The 19,529-nt window shown below is 41.9% G+C and overlaps 1 protein-coding gene across 30 annotated transcripts in view; it reads right to left on the minus strand.

The window, feature by feature from the left end:
- The window catches only part of LOC115198257 (receptor-type tyrosine-protein phosphatase delta), a 641,938-nt gene that overhangs the window by 81,256 nt on the left and 541,153 nt on the right, over positions 1–19,529 (minus strand). For 17 of the 30 annotated variants that reach the window (XM_029760069.1, XM_029760094.1, XM_029760091.1 and 14 more), the window contains 5 exons: positions 8,306–8,494; positions 7,058–7,066; positions 6,250–6,267; positions 3,817–3,927; positions 2,290–2,301 (listed from right to left, as the gene is read on the minus strand). In XM_029760069.1, coding sequence (XP_029615929.1) covers positions 2,290–2,301; positions 3,817–3,927; positions 6,250–6,267; positions 7,058–7,066; positions 8,306–8,494 — 339 coding nt within the window. The remainder of the gene's footprint in view (positions 1–2,289; positions 2,302–3,816; positions 3,928–6,249; positions 6,268–7,057; positions 7,067–8,305; positions 8,495–19,529) is intronic. The other 13 variants (XM_029760096.1, XM_029760088.1, XM_029760086.1 and 10 more) reach the window with 5 other exon arrangements.

Consider the following 19,529-nt stretch of genomic DNA (forward strand, 5'->3'; position numbering starts at 1 on the left):
AAAGAGAACAGCACAGAGGAACTGGAGCGTCGACAGCATGGCAGAGTGAAGTGTACAAGAGAACAACTTCAATGCTGCGTTCTTCCAGTTGATGTGAAGTAAATGTGCCGCGTCACATTCTCACATCACACATACTACGGCCCGTGGTGGGAACACATCCAACTACGGTACATGGAATAGAGTGCAACTCTGCTTCTCAGATCAAAAAAGTGGATACACATTCCAAAATAACCATGTTCGAGTAGAAACAACAAGAAAAAACATATCCAAATTTGATATTGAAAAGAAAATGAAAAGAAACAGCATCCATTATGAGGTAAAAGGTTGTCGTGGTGGCTTGGACTCTCTGTCATGCACACAAGCACATAGCTGGCTTAGAGGCAACCATGTTTGGGAATGGGAAGGAGAGAGGAGGATTGAGAGGGGAAAAAATAGTAACAACAAAAAAAACAGATATCAAACATGAGGAGGACGGTTAGAGTTAGGCTGGCAGGAGGGAGGTAAGGTTTAGGCTGGCAGCGTTGGGTTTCTGGGAAATTAACACTACTGGCTATTATTAAGCTAGAGTTGCTAGGGCAGGACAAATTACAATGTCACAGGACAGATTAGGGGAACTGCAACAGTATGACAGGACAGGACAGGGATAGGCAGAGGCAACTCAACACAAATCACAACGTTTTCTGAGGTTTAACTAAGTTAGTTAACCACATACGATTCAAACACACCATATAGGATAAGCATATTTAAGGGACAGGGGCTGGGGCAGATACAGAGGGGGAATGGGTTTGGATTTAAAAAAATGTCTAGTGAGAAATTTGATTAAAGGAACGAAGTCAGTGTTACTGCTTATAGTACTCAGAATGAATATAGGTCCCAATATGCCGATCTCCTTTGATACGCAGATGCGTAATGGTGGGAGAATTTGGGGAATGCTGTTTGCTCTTCCATGCGCCTTGGAAAGATTAATCACTCAGGTGCTTTGGCGGTGAACCTCGGTGATACTAATAAAGGGTGAAACACTCCCATCGTCCCAATCACTTTTAATTAAAATTAAACAAGCTCCTCTCCAATATGGGGCACAAAAATGAGCCTTGACTAATGTAATGGCAAGAGCCATTGGGTTTTCCCGCAGTATGTGGTCATTAATATACATTAACGTGATGTGATGTAAAACTGAGCGCTAGCTAAAATAGCATTGTTTGCTAATAGCATTGTTTGCTAAAGCTAAAAGCCTGCATCTACATGTAGAATTAGCTCATGCGTTCAACCGCCATCACATTTAATACAGCACATTCTGCTAAGCAGATTGTGCCTCTCCAGAGAGAAGGAATCTCAGAAACTACTACTTGCATTATTAAATACAACTTTTCACTCGCTTCATATTTAATTAATATCCAATTGGATCCTGCTCCCCCATGACATAATGTTATCATACTAATTTGAATATCATTACATTTGTCAAGTCTTGCAGCTAATGCTCCAAATACATCATTCTTTCATGAACGCCTCTGTAGGAAAAATCCTTTGCAGAGGCAGCGTGCATCTCACAAGGCTAACAGCTGAGCGCTAAACCTCGCCACTGATTATAACAAAGGGGAATTTAGCTTATAGCTTTTAAAACATGTCTTTCTCTGAGACTATGATGAAGAGCAACAGAGGGAAAATGTGCATCCAGTCTTAGCTAGGCAGGCTGCAGAGCGTGGCAGCGCTTCATTCCAGGAGCCTGCAGTGATGGAGGACACCCTTCCAGCTCCGGTGCTCATGTTGCCGCTGAGCTTTTTTGTGCCACCTGCCATTGTCACGCCGTTGGCCTGAGTAACCAAGCAGGAACACCGACAAGCTAAGGACACCGATGGGCAAGGGGCAGGGGTGGGGCTGAGAGCAGAGGGGAGGGTGGGGCTGAGAGCAGAGGGGAGGGGGGGATCTCTAGCTTGAGCATAAACAGGTCACCATGCAAATACTCCCCGAAGATGCAAATATTATCCCACACCCTCCCACCACCCCGAAGATGCACATTTCCTCCCACGACATGCACCACTTTTTGGACAGTCAAGCATCGTAGCCAAGACCAAGGGCATTCTTCATGGAAAAGATGAACTGAGAAACTCAGCAGAAACAACAGTAGTAATACAAGGCTATCGGTAATATAAATGATAATGAACCAAGAAGAGAACAAACTGAGAGAGAAAAATTTATTTGATTTGTATTCTTGAGAATTGTGTTTTTGGACGGTTGCAATAAATTAGTTTCTTTAGTTTCAGTTTTGTATAAAAGTTAAAACACACCAACCTTCTCGCAGCTCTGAGGGATGTAGGGGGTTTGATGCAGAACACAATGAAATGAGGAAAGGAGAAGGAAACAAGGGAGACACAGAGAGAGTAAAAAGGCCATGTTCAAGGCGTTCAAACTGCTACGTAAAAAATGTGAAGGACTTCCTGTCACATGGGGACAGGGAGTCTGCTGCATTGCCCTCACACCCTGGTTTAGAGGCAGAGGTCCTATAGCACCAATTAAAATTGTTAAGCATTTTGAGGGCTGAAATAATTTGCTATGTTTAGCATATCATATAATGCTGTCCCAGTCATGTGGTTGGCTTATATCGAGTGCTAAGGATTAACATGCTATACGCAGGTTGGGTTTTACATACAAATGTTCTGCATGTTGAAAATGTGAGCAATACAAAAAGTAATAATATGATATCCAGAAAGACATCTCTGTGCATTTATTTGGTCAATATCCACTTTAAGTTTGTTCCACACAATAAAAAAATCAATTAGTTCATTATTCAGTATTCTAGGTATTGTCATTGACTGTGTTTTAAATTGATGATCTGCGATGACACTGCAAACCACAAGGCTCGGACAGAATCATAGAGCTTAGTTTTTTAAAGAAAAATACCTACAGCTGCCAGTTAAAATATTCATACAAAATTTATGAAAAACTATTCCATTTAATATGAAAAAACGAATATCCATTACGTTTAACAACTGATCTATATGAAAAGGTAACAATGCACACGGCATCACATAAGACCTTCATTTTATCAGTAGAGAATTTATAAAAAAACACACAAAAACATTTATTCCACTGGACTTTCACATAGACAGTTCATGACAATTGGAATAAAGATTTGTAATAGCTCAAGAAGGTGATATGAAAGCCAGAATACACAGTGTTACCTATCAATGAATTATCACTTATAAGAAAATCAGCAAATAAATGTATGTGCTGATGTTATCAACACTAGCATAGACATTAAAGTTGTTGCAATTTTCAACCCGGCGTTAAAATGAAAGATTTAATGATAACTACATACAATTACTATTTAATATAATCTCAGCACTTTTAATACTGTCTTGACAAAGAGAGATGAGAGTTAAAGGTGTCCTTCCAATGTTGCTCAAAAGAGAAGAGAAACAGAAAGATCAGACAGGATCTGCTACTATGAATAGAGGGGATTGGTGGAGGGATTGTCCACCCATTTCCCCTCAAGGTACATTTAGGAGTAAAGGTCAATTAGTAGGTAAACACACCAAGCAGTCAAGTCATTGGAGTTAGACTTAGGAAAAATAACAGAAAAACACAAAACAGAACACACAGGTTCAAATCAGTGCAGGTAGGTCTAATAGAACAAAACAGCCATACTTACAAGCACTTCATTGGACATGGACCTCTGGACTGGATCAGTAACTCCAGTACCCAGAATTACCCAGTTCCAACACCAGTTGTACTATAATATACCGTACCATAATATACCACTTAAATGTTTTTCTTCCAAAGATGAATACCGTTGTTGTTTGATCATTGCTTTCCTACCTCTAACGTATAGATTGGCGGGGGCAGAATAGCGGGTTCCATCGTTGTTAGTGGCGACGCACTCGTACTTCCCCTGGTCGGACTCTTCGCTCTGCTCAATCTGGAGGGCCCCTGCGTGGGAATAGAAGATAGGTGCCGGACACCATTGGTTAAGTGTCTGCCATTTTGAATTGAGTTGACAAACATAAAAAAAACGTGCTTGTTGTAAAACTGCTCAGGGGCCAACATGTCATTGGGGCCCCCTCACTCCTAGACTTGCTCTTTTAGTCTGCTCAGGGACCAACATGTCATTGGGGCCCCCTCACTCCTAGACTTGATCTTTTAGACTGCTCAGGGATCAACATGTCATTGGGGCCCCCTCACTCCTAGACTTGATCTTTTAGACTGCTCAGGGGCCAACATGTCATTGGGGCCCCCTCACTCCTAGACTTGCTCTTTTAGACTGCTCAGGGCCCAACATGTCATTGGGGCCCCCTCACTCCTAGACTTGCTCTTTTAGACTGCTCAGGGGCCAACATGTCATTGTGGCCCCCTCACTCCTAGACTTGCTCTTTTTTTTAATCGATGAGGGTACAGAGTAAAATCGGCTACCATTGTAACTAGCGTAGAGGGATTTTTTGTATCTGTAGGGATCATTTGCGCTGAGGATAGTTCACTTTACCATTGACCAACACAACCAGCAAATAGGCATTCTTCTTGTAACTTGACAGATTTTCCCCTAACATTCCCCTAGTCTGATGTATTAAATGTGTGACATCTTTATTACGTTTATTCTGTCATTATTAACAAAATACATTTGAATTATAGTAATCATGGATAGTTGCAGTCGGATTGCTACAATGTCAGGCCTACAGAAATCTTAGGGGAAAAAAATGACATTTAACAACCATGGAAAAACATTTAAGATTTAACATTTACCTCATTATTGACATCAGGGGATACAAACAAACCTACATACATGTTGCAGGGTCTAAAAAGGCACTCAACTTTAAGGCCAGTGTTAAAATATGTCATAGTATAGCTCGACTTTGAGGGATAGGGGCAAGCCCTGCAATGTACAACATTTCACTGGACTGTCAATATGGGAATGAGTGAAACTGCTTCAAGGAAGCATGGATCAAACAAAAGAGGTTTACAGTATACAAAAGTAGCATAACAAGGGAGGACAATTAAAACAATAAATTTGGGTATGAATTTTAGCATATTTAATCACAGATCCAATATCAATCAAATGATTTAGGACTTCATCCAGTCAAAGTTGGTTAGAAAAATGCAGCACTTACAAAAAACGTGGGGGGAGAAAAATGCCGCTGAGATATGTTAAAAAAATACTCATCATAATATCGTATTACAAATATATCACCCTCTGTCACAAAATGTTTGACATGCAGATGTTTTCCAAAGAGCAAGAAATGTATGTTGGCACAACTTACAACCTTTTGACAACCCTTAGCTGAAAAATAAAATGCAATTGTATTAGAAGACAAAATTCAAAATGATGGCCTTGAGCCGACAAGAAGGCAACCAACCACTGACTGCGTTAGCTTGTGAAAGCTACAAAAGACACCCATAAAAATCCACCAATGGGATCCGCAGTGTGGTGTCATATGACCAGGGGGAAAATGGCTTATGCATCAATCACTCTCCAACTCCCAAATGGCAAAAATGGACCTGCCAGGTCCTCGCCTGACTCAACTGTTTGCCTTCCCCAAAACCTTGAAGAATAAAAAAAACGTCAAAAAGTAAAATAGCCTTCAAACCCAAGAAAAGTAAGAAAAATAGGTGAAAGAGAAAAAAGCACCCGGAGAAACTTTATCAAAAAAGTAGTTGTTTGGGCTTTTTTTTATTTTTTTTTTTACAGAAGGTACAGGAGAGGAAAGCAAATAGAAGAAATAAAAAAATAGACTTGCAAAGACAGAAAGAGTTCTTTGGGAGAAAAAAGCAGAGGAAAGGCAATGTTGTCTTCAGCATGCCTGCGTGATTCCACAGCATCTGTGCATCATTTTAGTGCTGAACAAGAGCAGCTAAGGGGGAAAAATGTTTGGTTGTTTTAGTTGGACAAAAAGAGGGACACATGAGTCGCTATGGCCAAAAATTAAACAAAAAAATGAAATAAAAATTTGAGTTCGAAAAAAATAAGTTGTCATTGGATATGCTTCTTTGAGCCAGAGCAAGCATATCACAACTGAGTTTTTTTTGAAAAAGGCTCTTCAAATCAAAATTCAAAGGAGGAAGTAAAGCATAGACAAAAAATGGAGATTGGATGAAGTCAACGGAACAGGACAAATAAAAAGGAAAGTCGATAATGAGAACTAAATGGGATTCGGAGTCGGGAAACAGGACAAAAATGGAGGCGGACGGGCGGATGGATGGGACGACAGCAAGAATGAAGTTGCTTTGTTCATTCTGTGAACGTCAGTTCAGCACTCTTACCTCTTATTGGTGTACCACCTGGGTGGATAATATGAATGCAAATAAGATTAGAAAGAAGAAGCATTAGTACGAGAAGATAGAGTCTGGGGGCTTTGGAAGAAGAATCAAATTAGATTTATCAGAGTACGTAAATAATGAGTACTAGAGGAAAGAGAAAGAAGAAAGAGAGAGAGATAGAAAGAGAGAGAACTCTACTCTATTGGTTAAAAAAGACAGGATTCATCATAGGAAGGTATCATAGGTCAGAGAAGGTCAGAGAACTTGTGCAGTGGTGTGCCTCAGGGGAGCAGCCATTTTGGAAGTGGCATGGCTTCTGAAGACCATCTACTGAAGGGAAGGCTTGGAGGAGTTGGAATATGAGAGGGAAGAGACTCGTTTAAGAGACTTGGAACCCTTTAGCTTGACCTCATAGTAATCGTTAAACATCTGCTTAAATCTCTATAATGCTAGTAGGCTTTACATGATTGAGTGAGTGGGTAAGTGGGTGAGTGGGTGAGTGGGTGAGTGATTGAGTGAGTGAGAGGATACCATACAGTGAGGCTAGATAGGTAGGTTCTATTACAAAGGTGGTGGATATGGCATATATTGGGCTTAAGCTGGGTGAAATGTGTGTGCTCTTGAAAAGGTGCCTGTATGGCTTATAGGAAAACTTTGTGGGGGGTGGGGGGGGAGTATATGTGTGTCCACTAGGGTTATCTTTGTGTCTACACTAACTGTTAGTAAAATGCATGCCATGCATTTTATTAATAGTTATAACATGAAGAAAAATTAGTGGGGAGTGAAGTGTGCTTCAGAACTAAGCACTTACCAAAGGATTCTGTAGATTTAAATACGGAGAGAAGAAAGACAGCATAAAAATATGATTATATTCCTTAGGTTTAGTTACATCGTTTTTTTTGTTGTCAGAGTTAAATCTTTATCAACTCTACGTCACAGGAGAATGAAAGTCGCACATAAAAAAGTGTTAATTTACACAGTTTCTGTTGACAACAGGCAAAGGAGGGTTAACAAGACAATTTAACAAAGGACAGCTGTGGAATCTGGGAAGACAGGTGGTCAAACATAGAAGACTAAGTGTACCAGAAGTAGTGAGAAATATTAAACAGCTTGCTATTGGCAAATATTGCTCGCCAAACTACGAGTTAAGTAACGATAAGCATATATAATTTCTAATGCTATATCAATATCAAAAGGAAACTTTGAATATTCAGGGGATCAGGATGTGGAAATATTGGGAATAAGCCGCAGGCATAGGGAAGCGAAAGCTGGAGTCTACGCGGAAAAGCATTGAGTATATCCAGAGAGAGTCAAGGGACTGGGAAAGCTAGACACAAGTCTCACACACTACTGTGGCTACTTATGGCTGGAAAACATTCCGGAAGGAAAAGTTGCCTTCATCGAAGTTAGGTTAGCTTTTCTTTTCTGATTTAGTACAACTGTTAGTTTGAAAGGACCTTTTGTTGTTAAATCACAACCAAAAGGGCAAAGAATTAGAAAGGAAATTGTCTAAATGTCTGCCTGTTCACTCCGTTCGTCAATTTTCTCTTGCTGTCTTAGAAAGCAACTAAATTGCTAAAAAACCATGGGTGCTCCTTTGCAAGTTCTGAATGAAGCCCAACGTTGAATATTTATCATTTAAGAGAAATCAAGTGATAAAAACTGAGGAAATCAAAAGAAGAGAATGGATCCGTCCAACACTGCACCGGGGCAGTCAAAGGTAATCAACTAAACCAACAGAAAAGAAACTCGTCAGAAGAACAGTCACAGCAGTGAGCAATGAGAGAGTCAGACTGAAGCGGCAACAAACATAGAGATAACCGACAGAGCCATGACAAAACCGGAGGCAGGGGTGGGAGGAACAGACGAGACACACCAGGACACACACAGTTGAGGAGGAGGAAGCAGCAGTAGAAACAATGCCATTACCTACTAAATCAAAGCCAAAGAAGAAGAAGAAGAGGAGGAGGTGAACGAGAGACCAGAAACGGAAGGGATTGGGGTGCAAATATAAAATAGTACTCCCGGTTTATATCCGGTGGCGGCAGTGACACCCTACCTGATCTGAGCTGCTTGATGCGTCCATTGTTGTTGGTGGTGTTGACGGGCAGGAAATCTTTGAACCAGGAGATATCTGGGTCAGGGTTGCCGCTGGCGGCACAGAGCATGGTGGCCGTGCGAGTTCGCTCTACCACTTTCAACTGGGGGCCCATGTCAATGGTGGGGAAACCAGCAGGCAGTTGGTCCTCTGTGAAAACCGAGAGGAAACCATAGCTGTGAGCTCATTGAGTGCAAGTGAGAGGAGTGGGAGGGGGAGAGAGCCAAAGGAAGACAGCAGACATAGTCACAATCAATAGGAGATTAGAATCAACAAGAACGTGTGTGTGAGTGGGAGAGCAAGAGAGACAGAGACAGAGAGAGAGAGAGATAGAGAGCTAGCAAGGGAAAGTGACATAGTGAGATGTGTATGCATGCGTGCACTGCGTTCATACTATTGTCAAGTTCTAAACAGTTAATCAGTGACATAATACTATTTTCTGATTCCATCTGAGTTATACTTTGCATAAACCTTCAAATAATACAAATAACATGAAAATTGAGATTGAACATTTACATAACCACTAGTCACAATATTCAGCAAGGCTCTGCATTCTAAAAATGTCACACAAAACACAACAGATTTTTCAGACAGTTGACACTTGGGGTGTGTTTTGAGTGTTTGTACTGCATCTCAGCGTGTGTACAACTGCATATTGGATGGTGTGACAAGAGAGTGTGCATGTGTCTCTGCCACATGAACCTGTCTCTTCCTCTGCCTGTGCCACAAAGTGCTGCTATCAGAAAGGGGGACTGCTCCTCTCGCTGTTCTTCGAGATGCAAGACAAGATAACTAATGCAGCTCCCGCTCCTGAGCAAAAAATGTTCCGTTTAACAAAACAAAGACAATCAAAGGCCTACATCAGCTTTTCTGGCCCTTGAGGCTCTGAGTAGGAAGCTGACTCTCTTTCACAGCGAGAGAAGGCTTTTACAGAGAGCGCTGGGGCACATATCCCATCCAAAATGGCTATTGCTTTACCTTGGTTAAGTTAACGCTAAAGCACTAATATGACACACAGAACCAATGCGGTTGGCATACCAGTGAGGCTGAAGCACACCTTAAAGCTTCACTCTTCCCATCATGATATGGCTAATTAGCATCTTTTTCCTTCCCTCTCGCAAAAGCCACCTATTCTGACTCACTCTCTTCATTAAAGTTTCATGTGACACACATCAGGCTGGAAACAGCTTTGAGCAGCCGCTGCCTCTGTGCAGCTGACAACAGTCGTGGCTCCCTTCCAACAATCCTTTTGGTTATCTGGCAGGAGAGGATACCATGGTGGGTACATCCTTTTCAAGAATTGGACTTCATTACAAATTAGGAACGTAGTTTTGAGCTTCAAAACTTCCCTCTTCAAGTTAATGTCCCAACCTGAACCAAGGTTTACTTTAACGAGTGGATGCTGGTGATGAGGGCATAAGCACAGAAATAGAATACCATTCTATTTATATTCATATAGGTTTGACAGTCAACTTCTAAAAAATTAACTTGGAGAGTGTCTTTGGGGCGGCTAAAACTAATTGCCAAGTCTTTGCGATTCAGAGTAATTAAGGGAAGGGGAAAGGGGTTTTAATAAGACAAAACTATTTTAAGTGTAATTAGCAATACATCATGACACAAACACACAGTTTAGCATACATCCTCAATCCAAGGTGCTAAGTATCCTAAGTGTCTTCTTCTTGATCATTGGCCATTAAAGAAATGAGGTATGCCTGGGGGTTGGTCCATTTAAAAGTTTGCTGGCATCATGTTTCCTCATCCTACGTAAAGAGACTCACTCTCACACATCCGTGAATATGTGATCCTACCTTGAATAGTGTTGCGCGCTGCTAATTTTAGTTCCATTGCGGCGTATTGAGCTACCTGTTGAGGCAACGCTACTGGATATGTGCACTCTACTAAGATCTTGAGTTACAATCAATCACACCGCAAACAAATGGAAATAAGTAACTGATCACAAGGCAACTAGTGAGAGAGAAAGAGAGAGAGCGAGATAGAGAGAGAGAGAGAGAGAGAGATCGAGCGAGCGAGCGAGAGAGAGGACAGGAGAAAGAGCCACAGAGTGTGTTGAGGAAATACACAAATTCCACTTTTATTTAGTAAGGAGTCTTCGGGATATACAAAAATAAGTCACCACAAAACATGCTCTCTCATTGTATGGTAATTAACCATCAATAAAGGTATGGATTTGGTATCGGATAAGGCTTGAACTTGTGGCAATGGTGGATACTCATGCAGGCCCATCAATTTTAATACTGATAGTCCAAGTCTAAAATAGGGATAATGAAATGATATTGTTAAACTAAACCAGTGAGTCAAATGATTTACTTTGATTGTTCAAAATAATGCCAAAAAAAAAGTTTAAATAACTTACATTTCGAAAGCCTAACAAACATTTTTCTCACAAATATGTTTAACTTCTAAACTATTTTGAAGCACACCTCCTCTCATGACTTAGGGGTATGCAGTTAAGAAAGCTGGTCAAGAAGAATACTTTAAAAGCTTTGCAGGTTAATACATCAAATGTGACATTAAATCAACTGGTTACAGCCGTTGCCCACGCGGCATAAAATAACGGGAAATGGTTTTAGATTCCAAGTAAAAAGAAGACACGGGAAAAAGACAAGGATGGTACATTTCTCTTTCATAGAATGCACCTCTGTGTTAAAGTACCATTAACGAAACAGCCTAATGAAAGAGGTGTTCGTTTGAGGGGAGGGAGAGGAGGATGAGGTGGAGGAGAGGAGTTAATTGAGCGAGGTATCTCCCTCTCCCGAGCTTTCCACAGGCCGTTCCAAGGTCGATTGGAAAATCAGTCCATTTCTAAAGCGAGTCAAAAGCTACCTGCTCGAACACAATAACCAGGAGCATGCCTTGGAGGACGCATGTTGAATATCATAATGGGATGTCACAATCCGTGCAGCCTGAAAATCATTGTCGGAGAAAAGTACAATGTAGGGTTGAGGGGGCAAATATGTGCTCAGGAGACCATAATTGTGCCGTCCGCTGATCAATCAAAATGGCTCTCGTGCTGGGCAAAGCAATACCCTTGTTAATTTTACTCCACAGACAAAGCTAGTTGAAAGAGAATGCCGCAGGACAACGCCTACATGTTCAAATATATCCACTGTGTGGTCTTTGTCAGAATTCCAAAATCAGTCATGACAAGTCATGACATCATAACTCTAAAACTCTAACTCTAAAACTACCCCTGTGATCTAAAAATACCAAAAAGGCCCCTTTTGCATACCCACAGTCCCTTTTCGCCTTCCTCTGCCACTCCCAGTATACAATGTTACCTCATAGAATGAACCGTGTGGATCAGTTGTTTGAGCATGGCGCTTGCAAAGCCAGGGTTGTGGGTTTTGATTCCCACGGGGGGCCAGAATGAAAAAGTATGAAAATGTATACACTCACTACAGGATAAATGTAAATAATTAGCATTGTGCTAATAAATGAGGAAATTAAACACCTTTCCTCCACTTCTGGTGTGATCAACAACTGAAATTGGGCCGAGCTGCGGCAGTATTTTCTTCAGGAGGCCAAGAGAGCCAAATAAAACGAGAATAATCGCTAGTTAATTTATGCAACATGATGTTTGTTGTACGCCTTTTTGAAAAACGGTGGAGTTATTGACAAAGTGTTAAAAAGGAATTAATTCATTAATCTAACAGGGCAAAGTGGCTAGCAATTTTACTATGTGCTATGTTTGCAGTTCTGCTAATAGGCAGGGCTTGGGTTTTCGACTTGTGGTTGCATAAATTATCAACACGGGCTAATTCATTACCGCTCAGGGAACTCTAGGCTGTTTCCTGTGATAGAATTGGAAATTGGAAAACGTTGAATTTGTGTGTGTGTGTGTGTGTGTGTGTGTGTGTGTGTGTGTGTCGGTGTTCAGCATGCATGACATCTCCATTCTCTGTGCATTGATGTAAAATGCAGCATAAAGAGACCTCTGTGAGGGTTTCTTTTCACCTCACAGGAGAAAAAAACCCCGAAAGCTCAAGGACAGTTTAAGATGAGGGTAGTTTCATAACTTTGCTCAAGACCATACTGTATTCAACAATGGATCTACACACTAAATGAGATGGAGGGGAGTAAGTCACCTTCTAAAGAACTGCTGAGAGCTGGTGCTTGATATAAAAGCACTTGCAATGACAATTTGCACACATTAACCAGTCAGGCCATCAGGTGCCAAGTATGCGAGGATAGAAAAAAAAGACATTGGCTCAAATAGTACCTCAGTGAGCATGTTTTGGCTTAAGACCCTAGGTCATTGGACATAAGCTCAGGCTATTAGCAAATGATGTCTATCGATCAGTCATACGTCTCCGTACTGTCTCCCTAACAAAATGTTGCTTTCTCCTTGATGATAAGGGAAGCCATACACGTATATTTAAAAGTCACTCATTTGGAAAGGCTTCAAAATTCTAACCAGCCCCCTAATTTGTCTCGACTGCCACCACCAAACACTTCTCCCCTAACCCCAAAGAACGCACCCAAAACGCACCGGTGCGACACTCCCTTTGCACAGTGGTGTAATTACAACTGACAAACATAAGTAATATTCTCTTTGGGAGGACCGCTAATTAAATCTGGCTAATTGAGTCTCGGCAGACCAGGCTAACATTTGGGATGTGATTAGTTACTGTTTACCAGACCAACTTACACAAACTGAGCTAACGGTGGATGAGTGAGAGAGGGAAGAGTGAAGAAGGAGGGGGTACCATGTTTACAGAACGTGAGCCTAACGCCGTTATCTCAGCGAGGTGAACCGAGGGGCTGGATGTCTACTTCTGCCGTGCTATATTTACCACATTTTAACATCATATTTACACAGCTATTAGAAACCACTTCTTTGACGGACAGCTTCCTGTTGACACTCCACACACTTGAACTGGGGAGAGGAAGTCAGGAAGTGTGCACTTGCTGTGTGCCATTATTTGCTAGTTAACCACTCTCACATGATCCTGACTAGAACATTGAGTTGTGAGTGGAATATTTAATACATCTGGCAGTCAACGCTTCTAATACAGCGAGGTCGCGGTAGTGGTTTCTATAATTTACACTTCATTCAATTTCAAAATGACCTAATAAGTACAGAGGGATTTGAGGGGAGGAAATAAATAAGCCTTTTCTGTTGTGCGGTGGACTCCCCCCCCCCCCCCCAAAAAAAAATGAATCCATAAAGACATAAACCTTCCCGGTCACATTTCGGCATTAATTCCATGCCTGCCGCACAAGGATTGGATTCAGTCAGGCCCCCCCCCCCCCCCCCCTTGGCGGAACCAGACTTTTCACCCCAGGCTTTAGGTTATTCTTCTGGGAAAATCCCTGCAGGCTAAAATAAGATATATTTCTTGGACCTTTTTGAGCGGATACAATCTACTTAAAGAGGCTGTCACAGGTCAGTGGCGAAAAAGCGTGCTGAGAATCATTGTTGTTTGGGAATCACTCCTGCCTGAAGATGGCGGATTATCGTAATGCTGGAAAGTCAGTTGGGGGAACTGTTCAAGTATGACACCCATCCATCTTATATTTCTCACTCCTTTTAGCTTTATTGTACAGCATGCCCAGTTTAGAATGTGATATTATTATTCTTTTTGGTCTTGAGATAAGGTTTTTCAGGCAGCACAAAAAGGCACAATACATTTCACATTTCCTTTTGAGTGTGACGGTAGTAACTATTTGGTTCCACCCCTAAATCACACAGCAGCCACAGCATTTTCTCCTCAGTATAGTGTGCAATGTTCAGTTAAGGCACACTAATTAGAAATGTAGCTGCGATCAAAGCACCAAATAAATAAAGCAACAGCCTGGAAGATGAAGAATTTCCCGGGTTCGGAATGTTAACCAACCATCTCTTTTGCTTCTCCAACACTCCTCCAATGACAATCATTTAGTTGGGCCTGGCTTGCGGAGTACATGGCATGCATTGCTGATTGGGCATTAAATGGAAATTAGTTCTAATTAAGTCTTGGTTGCTTTATGGACTTGGATAATAGTGACCTACAAGTGCAGGCATGCAACGCACACAGAATGGAGAGAGCGGGAACGAGAAGGAACGAGAGAATGAAAGACAGAGTGCAGTGGCCTCGGGAGAGGATAAAATGGAAATGGTGCCAGAGTCCAGGATAAATCATCTAACAAATCATCTCTCAGGGCATAGATGAGGGAGCGAAATCTGCAGGCCAAGAAAACCTGCCAGAAAAGGCGATCTAAGGATGACTGGCACCGTAACGCACTCAGGACTTGACCATTACCCCAGGACACTGGCAGATGTCCAACAGTGAAGGATGTGTGGGCAAATGGCTTTTGACAAAAAGCAAAGACCGTGCAACACTAACGTTATTGAGTTCATCCGTGCCAGCCCTTCTGTTTCAATACTGTATGTGACCCAGAGGGCCACATGCCTAGGATTTGGTATTCTATTGTGTTGATCGTCTTTTGTGACGGGAGAACACTTTTTCTTTAGCTTTGCCATGGACTATATTTTTTTAAGGGGCTTTTGGTTGAGACAAACTTTTGAAGAAATATAAGCAATGTTGAGTAGTTGAGTAGGACAGCTTCTTGTACTACGACAGCATTCGCTCTAATTTGGCAAACTGTTTTTTTCCCCCACAAAGTTCAATACAACCAGTTAGTACACTCGCTAAAGGGCGAACCTGAATCCTCTTCAACAAAATGTTCCTCTCTCTGCACCCGTTCAACTAATTTATTTAATTATGTTGGCATTCGAGAGGGAACTGTTAATTATGCTTTTGTTTTCTCTCAAAATTACTCGACCAGATGTAAGAGCTCTTCAGTAACAAAGGCAGCCAGTAATTTCTCTTTGTGCCAAATCTATGACGCCATTTGCTCTCCTTTTCGCTGTCTCTCATTCTCTGTTTTCCCCTACATCTCTCATCCTCCCTGCTGTTGTTTTCCCCTGCTCCACTTACAAGGTGCACTTCTCACCGCAGTAAAAAGGTGATATTTTACAGTCTAGCAAATCAACGATGACAGGCCTCTCAATCTACCCACATTTGCTTTATCAGCTATGTACAGCTGGATTGAAATATTCCAAAATGTGACAGTTCCACCTCAAAGAGAGCATTTTTATAGACAGAATATTGTCTGGCTGTGTTTCTCCACATGCCCATCCATCATTTCCTCCATAAACCCTCTACAGAGGTGAAACTTGTCCCTATATGTATTCTTTACAAGGAAATTGCACCGCGATATCATTCTCTCGATCATACAACTGATTTATCTTGTGCCCTCGGACCAGTGTGAGCAATGTTTTACTGTCATTTAATTCGCTTATTCCTTTTGCTTTTTAACGTGGAGTTTCACTTGTGCCTGCCAACCACGTACACCTGTTCCATTTGAAACAGAAACAGGGCTACAGGTTAAGTGAGGCACGTCTCTGAAATCAGATTTCCCTTATAAACTTACCCTTCCAGGGTTATTTTGGCCACAAGAAATATGCTTTAATATAATTCATATCCTATAATGATATAAATAGATTTTTAAATGACATTTGTATTTATATGTCAAGCAGAACAGGTGGGGAAAGCACATCATGAATAAAGGGTCTAGGAAATGAAAGAGATTGACACAATATAAAACAGTCCTAACTGCTGACGTTTTGGTTTCACTGCCTTCTTTCTCTGGCACTGTATTGAACAGGAAAGCTGTCACCTAAATGATGCTTTTAACACATCCCAACCGATAAAAGGTGTGCTGACGGTGTGCTCTCCATGTGGATTAAGATAGCTGTTCTCTCTGTGTGTGTGTGTGTGTGTGTGTGTGTGTGTGTGTGTGTGTGTGTGTGTGTGTGTGTGTGTGTGTGTGTGTATTAGAGAGATCAGGCTTGAGCTCTTGAGCATAAATGGTTATTGACCACCAGGAGTTTGCGATACTGATTTGTCGACTTGTCTTTACTGATAGCACTGATAGCAAGTGAAAGTGATGACCTTTGACCGTCAATGGACAAAAGTATCTCACAGAGGGGAAGGTGTAGCAAACCACGCAGAGCAATACAAGTCAAGACTGCCACCGAAAGCAAGGTTGTCAAGGTTGGGAGGGAGCGCTAAATATAACCCAAGAATATTAACAATGTAAGACAGCACACATCAAATACAGTAAAATAGAAGACCACAAAATATAGTATATGACATTCACTCCAAGGTATGGCCAGATTAATCACGGGACTGATTGAGCATAATCTGGGTGTATCGCATCATATGAATCGTATTAGGTCATCTCGATCGAACTAAAAGCCTCTTCCATTTTATACAATATCGGATTCTCTGTTTAGATCTTCACTCGCACATAATCACCTGGTTCTGACTAGCTACATCCTCAAATAGGCTTCCTTCCATCAAAAGGCATTAGATAACAGTCAAAGTACTAATACAAGTATGGCAGACAAAATCCTCATAACCAGCACTTAATAGAGACACAGCATGCAGGGGGGGATTTCCCAAATATATCATTCAGGTTTGTACTTGGCAGACAAGCACAAAGCTCAGAGTCAACCGCAGACCCGACTGCTAGAAACTAACACAACCAGAAACTAACACAGCCAAGGACTTTACTTTGTTGTAAGTTGCCCTCAAGATAGGCGTTGGTGAAACAAGCTGTTAGGTAAAAAGGCATTTGATCTGATCTGTGGAAATACTATGCTAGTGGTTCTAAAGCAACAAAAACAAACAGAGAATAATAAAATCTACCCGCAGGACTTGTCAGTCCTCCCTAATTCCTTGTGAATTTAGAAAGCAAATGAATAGTTCAAATTTGTAGCGAAAACCCCTGACCCAGTTACCGCTGTGTAAACAGACCGGTACTCAAAATCCAACTTTCTGTCAATAATCTACTGAGTGTTTTTGGTCATGCTTTTGTTCGAGGTGGAAATATGTTCAGCCATTTCCTTGCCATGTGTGATACAGACAACTGTGTGCAGGTGACACTCTGGGTAAATAGTATTAGGTATTTGGTACTGTGAGCCAAGTACAGCTGGTGTTGATAGTCGTGTAATCTCGAGCTACCTGCACGCTGACCACTCTCTCCTAAAAAAGTACTTTAAAGTTTATTAAATACCGTGGCTTACCAAGACATTTAGTAGAAAGAAAAGAAATCTTCAGCTAGGAATCGACTTAAGATTCAGTATTTTGGGAATGGAGGAGACTGATTAGTTGCTGTACTTCTGAGGACACCAACACTCGCATCTTTTATTGCGTGATAGTGACGGAAGGAGAGAGGGGGTGGGGCAGTAAAAGCAGGTCAGCCACCAGGCAGAGAGAGTGAGAACCGTGCACTAGGCCTATCTATCGGCAATCAAAAGCTCTATCTCGTAATGGAATGGGATGGATGGGGGGGGGGAGTTTTTCCATTAGGGATTTTTTTTAAGGTTAAGGATCCCGATTTTGTTTAAACGTTTTAACGTTTAACTGTTCATACCCTTAAGTTTTACCATGCCTCCCAAACAGAGTGACATCAACTGTATCCAGCAAAACAAAGGGATGCAACTCATTTACAGAGCACATAAAGTTAATTTGCGAAAAATGCAGGGACCAAGTGTGAAAATGAGTCACTTTCAACAGCTGCTGAAATGTGTTTTTCACCTCCATCGCCTGAGGGGTCAAATAGAATTCGAGTTGTGAAATTGTGTCCGGTCTGTTCATTAACGATCGTAATGTATCAGCTTTGACAAGAAGCGAGGTATCCCATTACAAATATGCATGGGAGTTTCTCTAGGAGTAAGAGGAGGGAGAGAGGATGGAAAGCACAAGAGGAAGAGATGGAGAGAGGGAGGGAGGAAGAGAGAGAGACGAGGTTAGAGGGTGGGGGGAGGAGAAAGCTCTCCAACCTCAGGTGTCCATTCTGTCTCAGTGAAAAATAGCATCCTCTCCCCACTCGCTCTCTCCACTGATTGTTTCATGTGTAAATCCCCTTTTAGATTCTATAATTAATTCAATGTTTCTTATTTGCTATTAAAACACCCTCGGCTAATGCGTAAGATTATGGGGACTCCATTGCTGAGTCAATCAATTAATCATCGGCTGCTTTATTTTCTATTTTTCAAAACCTCCTTCACAGACGAACACGCCCACTCATTCTTCATTCAGGATGACACTGAAAATGTACAGGAGTCAATGTATAGAGAGGAGCTTTAAAACCGATTAGCTAACAGTAAACTGGAGCCTCTTTTAAAAAACGGTTTTACCCCATAAATGTATGCAAAATGCTCAGTCTGGTCAATACCAGGATAAATTAATGCTCTTTTTATATGACAGGTTCATTACGAGGACAAATGGCCTCTCACAGAAATCGCACTGTACCGAGCTGAACACTGCTCCTGCCAAACCAAACATCCCTTCCATTGCAGCCTGACAGATAGGGGAGGGGCGGGATTTCTAAGGCCAGCCCCTCTAAACTGACCCCACCCACTGTTTCTCCATGCCTGCAGTCCATGTAGCCCCAGTCGCCAATCTGTTACAGCCATCGATGTCTAGCAGACTAGCAGATCACATCAGCTGACCTGAGTGCAACAGAAATGTATATGATACCACTGTGAGGCTCACATTGGTGCCTGTGCATACTCTCTGAGCTGCGACCTTTATAAACATGACGGATTAGCCATGATATCCCTCCATTTCCACATAAGCACAGGGAGCAGAGCGAGGGAGAGGGAAAGAGGGGGGTAGGTAGAGAGGTAGGGAGTGAGAGTGTGTTGGATGCCCCAGGGGTCGGGCTGAAATGGACGGATAAAGAGAATGATGAAAAGGAGAGATGGAGCGGGATGGGAACTGGGGCCTTCTCTCCACAGGCACTGGGGCCTTCTCTCCCCAGGCCTGGCCAGGCAGGCAGTCAGGAACAAAGCTCTGTCTACGCTCAAATGCTCGCCTAGCTTTGCAGAAAGCACGTCAGTTCAGGCAGATGTACTACCTTTGAGTGGTGGAGATCACTTAAAGGGAGCACGGACGGAGGGAGGGAGAGAGGTAGGGAGGAAGGGAGGGAGGGAGCTGAAAAGAGAGGAGTAGATAAAGAGGTAGTCGCTTCCTCCATCTACCACTTTTTCTTTAAATACCTCTCTTTTCAGCATTTTTTTCCTTTGACTCCTTCCTCCTATCTTGTTTGTTTTTTTATTTCCGTCAGGCATCTGTACATCTCATTCTCTCTCTTTCTCTCTCTGGGATTT

Source organism: Salmo trutta, chromosome 8 (genome assembly GCF_901001165.1).
Source record: "Salmo trutta chromosome 8, fSalTru1.1, whole genome shotgun sequence".
In the NCBI taxonomy this organism is placed as follows: Eukaryota; Metazoa; Chordata; class Actinopteri; order Salmoniformes; family Salmonidae; genus Salmo; species Salmo trutta.